The sequence below is a fragment of the Neolamprologus multifasciatus genome, unplaced genomic scaffold (genome assembly GCF_963576455.1).
Source record: "Neolamprologus multifasciatus unplaced genomic scaffold, fNeoMul1.2 chr03_unloc_1, whole genome shotgun sequence".
Classification (NCBI taxonomy): domain Eukaryota; kingdom Metazoa; phylum Chordata; class Actinopteri; order Cichliformes; family Cichlidae; genus Neolamprologus; species Neolamprologus multifasciatus.
In genome coordinates this window covers 428,289-439,672 of record NW_028181971.1, presented here as the reverse complement: position 1 = coordinate 439,672, position 11,384 = coordinate 428,289, and the positions used below count along the sequence as shown (strand labels likewise).

At 39.7% G+C, this 11,384-nt stretch overlaps 1 protein-coding gene across 2 annotated transcripts in view; it reads right to left on the bottom strand.

The window, feature by feature from the left end:
• The window catches only part of LOC146490510 (NACHT, LRR and PYD domains-containing protein 3-like), a 117,939-nt gene that overhangs the window by 81,611 nt on the left and 24,944 nt on the right, over positions 1–11,384 (bottom strand). The window contains exon 10 of one of the 2 annotated variants that reach the window (XM_085153085.1): positions 311–4,856. The exons of the other annotated variant lie outside the window; for it this stretch is intronic. Within the exon in view, the coding sequence (XP_085009211.1) occupies positions 4,664–4,856 (193 nt within the window). The 3' untranslated portion in view covers positions 311–4,663. Of the gene's footprint in view, positions 1–310; positions 4,857–11,384 lie in introns of those variants that run through there. 2 annotated transcript variants of the gene reach the window in all.

Below are 11,384 nucleotides of genomic sequence, written 5' to 3'. Positions count from 1 at the left end.
TGCTCTGGAAAGCTCAGCTCTCTCAGACAAACCTATGCCATTTCCCAGCATGCAAGGCACTCGTGGATGCAGGCACACCATTCAGTGCTGACAAGTATGTTGATGTCATTTTGAGGCTACAGGAGGAATTTGATCACAGATTTGCTGACTTCAAGACACACAGAGCCACCTTTCAAATTTTTGCGGACCCCTTCTCCTTTGATGTGCAAGATGCCCCTTCTGTGCTTCAAATGGAGCTCATTGAGCTGCAGTGCAACTCTGAACTCAAAGCAAAGTTCAGGGAGGTGAGTGGAAAAGCAGACAAGCTTGGACAATTTTTGAGAGAATTGAGCCCTAGTTTCCCTCGGCTTTCCCGAATGTTCAAGCGGACCATGTGCCTTTTTGGTAGCACATACTTGTGCGAAAAGCTCTTCTCCACTTTGAACTTCAATAAGTCCAAGTACAGGTCCAGACTTACGGATGATCATCTTCAAGACATACTGAGGGTCGCAACTGCTTCCTCCCTCAGGCCAAATCTGGCTCGGCTATGCGAGAGGAAACGCTGCCAAGTCTCTAGCAGCAAGGAGCAGGCAAGAGAAGCCATGTTCAGAAGAACAGTTCATTTTCTACAGTGTTCCATTCATGTTCAGAAGAAGGTTATAGAACTGTTAATACAGACATTTAAATCTAAATACAGCAGATATAGAAGACTGAAAAAAACACATAAGTTCACTGACTAAAAATATCTTATTATTATTTTATTTATGTATTACAAATGGATTTATTTTCTTATTAATTCTTAATTTGTTTATTTATTTTTCATATTTTGTGTTAAAAAATAAAAATAAAGAGATTTGAGAAGATTGGAATTTTTTAGCCATGCCTTTCTTGTGGAAAACCTAATGCGGCCCAGCCTCACCCAGACTCTGCCTGCAGCGGCCCCCAGCTAAATTGAGTTTGAGACCCCTGTCCTACACCATAAATCAGTAAGAGAGGGTACGACCTCTCTCATGGCCCCAAGTGGTGTGTGCATGCCAGAGCACTCTGGAAGGCACACAGAGTCTTTACAGACTACTAAGGATCAAACCTCTATCATCATGCAATCGATTATAAAACTAAGCATATATGAGTAAATATTTCTAAACATAAATGACAATCAACAATATAAACCTTACAGCTGGTTTTAATAACAGAATTCATTTGTTTCTCAAATGAGAAAGAGCTATCGAGAAACACTCCTAAATCTTTAGTTCTTAACTTTTCCAGTGGGCCAAGGTCCACATTATCTGCTAATGCTAAATAGGATGCCGTTATTAACTAATGCTAATTTGATGTGAATTAGCGTTATGCACTAATGCTAACACTTACTTTTTAAAAATGTGAGTAGCTAACGCTAACACAATTTTCCTTAACTTTATAACAATGTGAACGGCTAATGCTAACACTCTTTTCCCTAGCATTACAACATCTGAGCTGCTAATGCTAAGTAGGCCGCCATTAGCACCTACGTCTAATTTAAGGCAAATACGCATTAGAACCTAATGCTCATATCGTTTTCCTTTGCTTTATAACAATGTGAGCAGCTACTGCTAAATAGCATTAGCTAATAACAGCAGTCTAATTTAAATCAAGTTAGCCTAATTTGCATTATAACGATGTGAGGAGTTAATGCTAAGTATGCAGCCATTAGCAGCTAATTCTAATTAGGGGTGAATAATTATTACCAGCTAACCACCAGTTTTCTCTTCCCTTTTAACAATGTTTGTAGCTAGTGCTAGGTAGGCTGATGCTATCAGCTAATGCTAAAGATAATTTGATGTAAACTAGCATTACATTAGTGAGGAGTTTATGCTAAGTAGATTGCCATTAGCAGGTAATGCTAATTTTAGGTGAATAGGAATTGGCAGCTAATGCTAATACCATATTTTCTTGCTTTATAACAATGTGACCAGCTAATGCTAAGTAGGTTGCTGTTATTAGCTAATACTAATTTGAGGTGAATTAGCATTATCCACTTATGCTAACAATGTTTTTCGTACTTTTTAACAATATGAGTAGCTAATGTGAACACTATTTTTCATTCAATTTTAACTTTTCCCCTGCGATGTGAAGAGTTAATGATAAATAGGACGCCATTAATGGCCAATTCTAATTTTAGGTGAATAACCATTAGCAGCTAATGCTAATACCATATTTTCTAATTTGACGTGAATTAGCATCATCTGTTAATGCTAACTCTTTTCCCTTGCATTATAACAATGTGAGCAGCTAATGCTAAGAAGGCTGCTGTTATAAGCTAATGCTAATTTGATGCGAGTTTAGCATTATCGGGTAATGCTAACACTTTTCCCTTCCCTTTTAACAATGTTTGTAGATAGTGCTAGGTAGGCTGATGCTAGCAGCTAATGCTAATTTGATGTAAATTAGCATTATATTAGTGAGGAGTTAATACTAAGTAGACTGCCATTAGTGGCTAATGCTAATTTTAGATGAAAAGGAATTGGCAGCTAATGCTAATACCATATTTTCTTGCTTCATAACAATGTGACCAGCTAATACTTAGTAGGTTGCCGTTATTAGCTAATACTAATTTGAGGTGAATTAGCATTATCCGCTTATGCTAACAAAGTTTTTTCTTACTTTTTAACAATACGAGTAGCTAATGTGAACACTTTTTTTATTCAATTTTAACTTTTCCTCTGCGATGTGAAGAGTTAATGCTAAATAGGACGCCATTAGTGGCTAATTCTAATTTTAGATGAAAAAGCATTAAAAGCTAATGCTAATACCATATTTTCTTGCTTTATATCAATATCAGTAGCTAATGCTAGATATGTAGCCATCATTAGCTAATGCTAATTTAGCCACTAATGCTAACAATGTTTTTGCCAACTCTTTTCCCTTGCATTATAACAATATGACCAGTAATGCTAAGAAGGCTGCCATTATTAGGTAATGCTAATTATTATGTGTGTCAGCATTATCCGCTGCTGCTAGCAATGTTTTATCTTACCTTTTAACAATATCAGCAGCTATAGCTAACATTACTTTCATTTCACTTAAGCCTATTTAGCATTAATTAACTTCATTTAGCATTAAGAAGTTTATGCTAAATAGGCTACCATTAGTGGCTAATGCTAATTTTAGGTGACTAAGCATTGGCAACTAATGCTTATACCATATTCTCTTGATTTCTAACAATATGAGCAGCGAATGCTAAGTAGGTTGCCGTTATTAGCTAATGCTAATTTATCCGCTAATGCTAACTATGTTTTCTCTTACTTATTAAAAATGATAGTAGCTAAAACTAATACTCTTTTCCGTTGGGTAACAACGAAGTGAGGAGTTAATGCTAAGTAGGCAGCTTTTAGCGGCTTATTCTAATTAGGGGTGAATAATTATTAGCAGCTAATGCTAATACCGTTTTCTGTTTTCTTATAACAATATGAGCAGCTAATGCTAATTTGATGTAAATTAGCATTATATTAGTGAGGAGTTAATGACTAATATAAATTATAAATATAAATTATAAATTAGCATTATATTAGTGAGGAGTTAATGCTAAGTAGGCTGCCATGAGTGACTCTTTTCCCTTGCATTATAACGATGTGAAGGGTTTATGCTAAGTAGGCTCCCATTAGCAGCTAAAGCTAATTTGAGGTGAATAAGCATTAGTAGCTAACGCTAATACCCTTTTCTCTTGTGTTATAATGATGTGACTTTAATACTAAATAGGCTGCCATGAGTGACTCTTTTCCCTTGCATTATAACGATGTGAAGGGTTTATGCTAAGTAGGCTCCCATTAGCAGCTAAAGCTAATTTGAGGTGAATAAGCATTAGTAGCTAACGCTAGTAACCTTTTCTCTTGTGTTATAATGATGTGACGTTAATGCTAAATAGGCTGCCATGAGTGACTCTTTTCCCTTGCATTATAACAATGTGAAGGGTTTATGCTAAGTAGGCTCCCATTAGCAGCTAAAGCTAATTTGAGGTGAATAAGCATTAGTAGCTAACGCTGATACCCTTTTCTCTTGTGTTATAATGATGTGAGACGTTAATATTGTTCTCAAACAACAGAATGAGAATGAAATATTGATTCTAACAGGGCCCATAAACAGCATTATCTGAGCAGCATTAGCTTATCAGAGTTTCCATCATGGTCACACAAATCCTTAGCAGAGCAAAGTGGCCTACTTAGCAATAGCTGCTCAAGTTGTAGAAAGCAAGGGAAAACAGTATTAGCATTAGCTAAATGTGCACTTGAGAACAAATTTATTGTGAATTCAGCAGTGAATGTAGAGTTTGTCATTATTTAAGATTCTATTTCCGAATGTTAGCTGCTCCTGTCTGCCTCTTTATCACACACAAAGACTGAAATGATTCACAGCCTTGTTTCATCCTTCTGTCACTATCACTGTGGACATACAGCATGGGAAACATACACATGGCTGACACTTTATTAGGTACACTGGCATCTATCTCAGGTACACCTGTGACCTAAATGTTCCTGCAAACAGACTCCTTGGAGACCCCCTACATAAATATCCATGTACTATCCAGCTAGACTAGTGTGTCTGTCCCTGAAAATATTCCTGCATGTGTGATTGTTCATGTCTCATCTGCAGCAAACAAACAGGAAGTGAGTGAAGGACACAGGAAATGTTTCCAGCTCTTCCTCCTCTATCAGACATTCTCTCCATACCTGAGAGTGTCCAGTCTCCAGCCTGGATCCTTCAGTCCAGCCAACAGCAGCTTCAGTCCTGAGCCACCTGGATGATTGTAGCTCAGGTCCAGCTCTCTCAGATGGGAGGGGTTGGAGGTCACAGCTGAGGCCAGGGAAGTACAGCCTTCCTCTGTGATCAGACAGCCTGACAGACTGCAGACACACAAAACAACAATCCGTCTGTTATCCATCTCTATGGCAGCATAACTAAGGGATGGTTCAGGGTCACCTGATCCAGCTCTAACTATAAGATTTCTCAAAAAGGAAAGTTTGCAGCTGATCTTCAAAGTAGAGAGGGTGTCTGCCATCACAATTTTACCTAAAGAAGGTAAGAACAAAGAGTATTGCAATAACTATAGACCCATTTCCCTTCTTAATAACGATTACAAACTGTACGCCTCGATTATTAGCAAAAGACTTCAAAACTTTGTACCAGATTTGATAGAAGTGCACCAAACCGGATTCATTAAGGGACGTCAGGCACAGGATAATATAAGGAGAGTCCTTCACATTATCAACAATGCAGAAAAGACCAATATCAGTACTGTGTTAATAAGTTTAGATCAAGAAAAGGCATTTGATAGTGTTAGTTGGCTCTTCCTATTTGAAGTATTGAAAAAATTTGGGTTTAAGGAAAGTTCAATACAATGTATAAGGACAATTTATAATCAACCTACAGCCAGAATCAAGGTGAATGGTAGCCTGACGGACAGAATTCGGCTACATAGAGGTACAAAACAGGGCTTTGTCTTGTCACCAATTCTTTTTGCTTTATATGCCGAGCCACTAGCGCAAGCAGTGCGGCAGCATCCAAATCTGGAGGGGGTAACTCTTGCCGGACAAAAACGTCTTATTGGATTATTTGCTGACGATGTCATTGCTTTCTTACGAGATCCTGACAAGTGCTTTCCAACTTTGATGCAACTATTCCATACCTTCGAACACTTGTCGGGCTACAAAATTAATGTACCCAAAACACAAATTTTATCATTCAGGTATACACCTTCTCAAAAGATTAGAGATGAATATAAATTAAATTGGCACTTGAATACTATGAAATATTTGGGCGTAACCTTGACAAAATCATTATCTGCTATGTTGGACACAAACTACAATCAGGTGGAGGGTAACATAAAAAAAGACCTAGAACGGTGGTCAACAACACCTACAAACTTTTACTCTAGAATTCAAATAATAAAGATGAACGTTCTCCCAAGATTGCTATACATGTTTCAATCACTCCCACTTCCTATACCTCAAAGAAAATTTAAAGTATGGGACAAGATGATCTCAAGGTTTATATGGGATGGGAAGAAGCCCAGAACAAGGCTAACAACACTGCAACTCCCGAAGTGTAAGGGAGGGATGGCTTTGCCTAACCTAAGGGAATACTTTTACGCAGCCCAACTTAGACCTCTTGTTGGTTGGTGTAGACCAGAATATGAGGCACGGTGGAAGGAAGTTGAAATTGAAATTGAAATTGAAATGAAAGGAAATTGAGAAAGAAATTGAGGGAAACAAAATTCAAGTGTATCTCTGACAAACAATTAATGACCTCTTACAAAAGTAGAATGAATCAAATTGTGAAATTTACATTAGACATATGGCACACAGTAATAGAAAAACTCAGTTAAAAGAACAATTATTTTTGCTGAGATGGTTTAGACATGATAAAAAATTTAAGCCGGGACAATTGGACCAAACATTCAAACGGTGGGAGTTAAAAGGGATTACAGCAGTTTGTACTCTAATGAAAAATGGAAGACTAATGAGTTTCCAACAATTAAAAATAAATACAAATTGGAAAATAGAGATTCTTTTAGATATCTGCAACTTAGGGATTATTGCGTAAAGCAAATAAAGTCTGACTGGCTTGAAAAATCATTGGGTATTGTTGGAATAGTAAAAAATTGGTATGAACATAAACAATTTAAAGCCATTTCCACTTTCTATAGATCATTAGAAGAAGATAGACAGGACACAACCTTTTACCTTAAAAAGAAATGGGAAGCTGAACTGGCCATAACTATAACAGAGAAGGAATGGGTCAGTATGTGTGAAATACAACACAGCACAACGAATTCGCCGTTGTGGAGGGAATTTTGCTGGAAAAATTTGACACGTTTTTCATTACACCCAAAATTAAAAGCAGACAGACCTCAAGTCCACAGAAATGTTGGAGACTGTGGAGAAACAGAAGCAGATCATTCACATGTATTCTGGAAGTGCATAAAAATTAAAAAGAAGACCTTAAAATGACCATGGATAATATTCTGGGTTATGCACTTTCAAACACCTGCCAAGTGATGTATCTAGGAAACATAAAAGAACAGATACAAAAGGAGGACTATATCTAGTTAAAATAATTCTAGCCGCAACCAAAAAAGCAATCACAAAGAAGTGGTTACACCCAGACCCTCCCACTCAGCGAGATTGGATTAGTATTGTAGATCTCAGAGATGGAAAAAATAACATTCAATATTAGACTGATGGGATGTAAATACGATAGACAATGGAGGAAGTGGAAAGCATTCCGAGTAAAGTAGAGAGGGTGTCTGTCTCCTGAACTCAAACTGGGAGCTGCTGCCACACCCAGTCCAACATAGCCAGGCTTTCTTTGCTGCTTTGACAAAACCTCAAATCCCACCAGAGATGATGAGCATCATCACAGTGATGATCATTTCTCTGTAACCCAGGCTTTCTGCTTCAGGATCTGTGCACGCTCACAGAACAAGGAGACCTTTAAACATCATTTCACTAAATGGATGGACTGAGCTCAGCCTACAGATGAACTGGTGCCAGAGATCATAAAGAACATCAAACAGTCAAATTCAACACTTTTAATGGAAATATGAGATTAATGCTGCAGACAATCATGAACCTGCTGAATTCATGAACATCAAGAATGCAGCGAGTGGTAAAATAAAGATTTGACCTCAGTGTGCTCAGTGTTCCTGTCTATTCCTAACATATTCCTAACATGATAGCTGCACTTTAGAGCTCTAAAACTGGAACTGACACATAAAAATACTGAGAACACAGACTAGCAGCCACTGCATGGCCTCGAGTACCTATGTGGTGCGTTCAAAGAGCATCAGCATAGACATGGTGGGTTCAATAATATAGGACATAACAATTTCTACGGCGAAAATACTATCAATGAATGAGCCATAACATTTTAGCCATGTAAACATGTTATCAGTGGGCTTTCCAACAATTTACATTGATCATTAAAAGATAAAATACGTGAGTCGAGGTCACTACGAGCCATGTGAGGGTCAAACATGGCAGAGAACCTTCCAGCAGCATCTTGGTTTATAATCCGCCTTTGGGTCATCAGTTTAGGAGATGAAGGATCCAAGTAAAATAACAAGTTAAACTAGAAAGCGAAAATTTCAGAAGAAATTTTAAGTGTGCCTATGCCGCTGCAAATCAGTGTCGTTTGCCATTCATCATTCAGATCTGCAGACGCTGTGCACAGAGGTTCATGAGCAGAAGTCCCATTGTACCACGGCAGACCCCACAATGTTTGCATGAACACGCTTTGTAGCATTACTTTATTGACCACTTTTCACACATGGTTGCTGTACCCACACAGCCGGCTGTAGCTTTTCATCTCACAGCCCGACACACACCAAAAAAAACAGCAGAGAGAGCACAGACTTTACGCCTGAGAGGCGTGATTGCAGATGCCGCTCAGGTGGGTCCACCTCCCCTGCAGCGGCACTGCAGACCACGCCCCGCCACACACATCAAACACGTAAAATAAATATTTGTGCACTTTTGCATTCACTTTTTGTTATTTTTACAGTGTTCTGAATGATTAACAATGGTCTACAGCCAATCTTGTGTATTATTATACAAACTTTGGTTGTAAGATTCAGATAACTATTTAATAAAAGCTAAATATTTTATATGAGAGTAAGAAAGAAAAGTATTTCTTTGTGCCCCCCTTTCCCTGTTAATGCCCTACCTGGCCCCCTGGCAAAAGCTTTGCTAGATCCGCCCCTGCACAGTTACCAGCTGTCAGCTACTTAGAAAAGGATCCTGGTGTTATTTGTCTCTCAGAAACAGTTCATAACTTCAACTCATTCATGTCACCTAAAAGGTAAACCTGTTTCTCCATCACCAGTTCAGCTCTGATGATTCAGTAAGGACATCTCCTGGTTTGGACCAGCCCTTTTTTTCAGCTGTGTCTCCAGCAAACATCAGCTGATACTAGAAATTAAAATCAAAGGAATTCTAACAACAGCTGATCAACCTTAAACGTGCTGCTATTGTTTAGTGCGATAAACAAACAAGAGAGAAAAGCCGATCATTGATCAGTTTCATGACTGAAGTTTCAACAAGCGAGAGAATGACAGGAGAGGCTGTCATAAAGTTCAACATCAGTAACTTAGCGCACACAGCTGTATAGAAACTCCGTAGTGCTACAAATAAACTACACCTAAACTCGGTTTATATCTGACCCAAATAGAGTGCAGCTCATAACTTCTTACCTGAAATTCAGTTCACCTCACGCTCCTGCCTTCGGTTTCCCTTATCCACGATTGAGCTCCGCGTTAGCCACCACCGGTCGATCGGCGGCCGCCTCGCCGCCTCGTATGTCTCTTTTCCCGCATGTCCTTTCTGTCAGGGCTAGCTGCCCTTTGTTGGAGCTCCGCGTTAGCCACCACCAAACAACTCAGTTATTTTTCCCACATCGACCAGCATCTGGACAACCACCTTTCACTGTTTATACCGTTACTAAAATTAATAAATGAATTATTGGCCCATATAAACGAAAAATAAGTCCAGCTAAGAAACAGTATCTTGGCGAGCGATCGGGTGGTGAAACGAGTGTCAGCCACCTCACTGTAAGCCAAGCCCGGGTGCTTTTTAGCGAAGAGACGCTAGCCGCGCTAGCTACTTAGCCGCGCTAGCAGCAACATCGTAAGTTGCTAATATGGGATGTTTTGACAAAACGAGCAGATATTTGACGTTTACACACCTACATTCTCGCCTGAAAATATCTTAAAAGTTTATTTTGTGACCTAGAAACAGCAATAAAAGCAATATATTAAACGAAGTGGTGGCCGCCATTGTTTGAGTCGGTAGAGGCGTGCTATGAATTGTGGGATATGGAGTTTTCCACCAAGCATACACCCTTGCGGTTACCGTAACTATTCAATGGCACACTTAATAAATGGTTTTTAGAGAACTGACCATCATCTGTGACTCAAATGCAGAAAAGGAGCCCGAGGTCATCAGACTGCATGTGAATCTGTCCTGGTAAACAACAGCGAGTCCTCCACCACGTCCTAAAAGACGTGGAGTTCAGATGACGGAGCAGCCAGTCGGGCAGATTTCATTCAAGTGGACATAATCAATATTCCCTCTAGGCTGTGCGTGTGCGCAATCCACTGACACGCTCTCTGCACACAGAAAATCTGCATTGCGCACAAAAAGATATCTAACCTGAATTGAAATGAAAATAAATACGTTAATAATTCTGTTTTGCAGTGTTAGTCAGTGACTGGCTGCTCCCGTATGGGATTAGAACGATGTCGCCTTATCCCATAGTCCAGCCAATGATTCACATTCGTATATACGCAGCTAATCAACGTGGTTGACAGGCTATGACAGTGTCCTTATGTGCCGACACCGGTGTTTTGGTTGATGTGGAATGAAGCCATGTTAATGACAACGTGATCCAGTGATCCAAGGGACCGCTCAGGGAGTTTGTGTGTTCGCTCAGACACATGAAACATTAGAGGGAACATTGGACATAATCCTTATTTTGCTGCCACGTCTCAGTCAGACACATCAAATCTAGAGACTCTTTAATAAAGAGATCGCTTAGAATAAATGATTTGTTTGTTATGGAGCGAACGTTAAGCAGGGCCAACCGAGTTGATGACGGTCGATCTGCAAAATCAACAGCTGACTGCAGCGGCACTTGAAATAAAAACCAATGCACCCCTGTGGACCTGCTGGGCAGGGCGGCAACTCCAGAGCTGGGAGAAGCAATGATCGATGAGCAGACATAGCTGTTATCAATAAAAACAGTGAACGTTTGACGGACACACCGTGAGAAACTGCTTTTGAGCCACAGAGCCCAGGACCGGCGTAACATATTAACTAAATGTCAGGAGAGGAAGTGGCCGCAGGCACCAGGATTCTCCCCACAGCCAAGATGCTAGCCTCTGGTACCTTCTCAGTTTCACCTGGACGTCGGCCCTCGTTCCCCTTTTCCATCTCTTGAGGGTGGAAGTCCTGCGGGTTGTGAAGAGTAGCACACCAGGGGAGGAAGAGTTTTTCTGTTCAGCTGTTACAGTAGCTCTCCACTGAATCTTTGATGTTAAACCCTTTAAGACCTACCATAGAACCAAGTCCGCCAGAGCTTATCTTTAGATAAGCTCACAGAAACGCAAAGAAGGAGATGAAGCATCGCTGAATATGTTTCCAAACCAACTTCATTCTAAGCCAAAGACTAGAAAATATGATGAAGCAAATCTTCCCTTTGGCTTCACCTGCACAAGTGCTGAGGTAGGTCTCCCTGCAGGATTGGTTTTCCCTGCGTTGGGAGCAGCGCTGGGCTGTTTAAATCACGGACAAACAGGATCCCACATTCTTGATTTTTAGTTCACAAACACTTGTTGTAATGACTAACTACTCCTGACATGTTGGAGATGTTTGCTC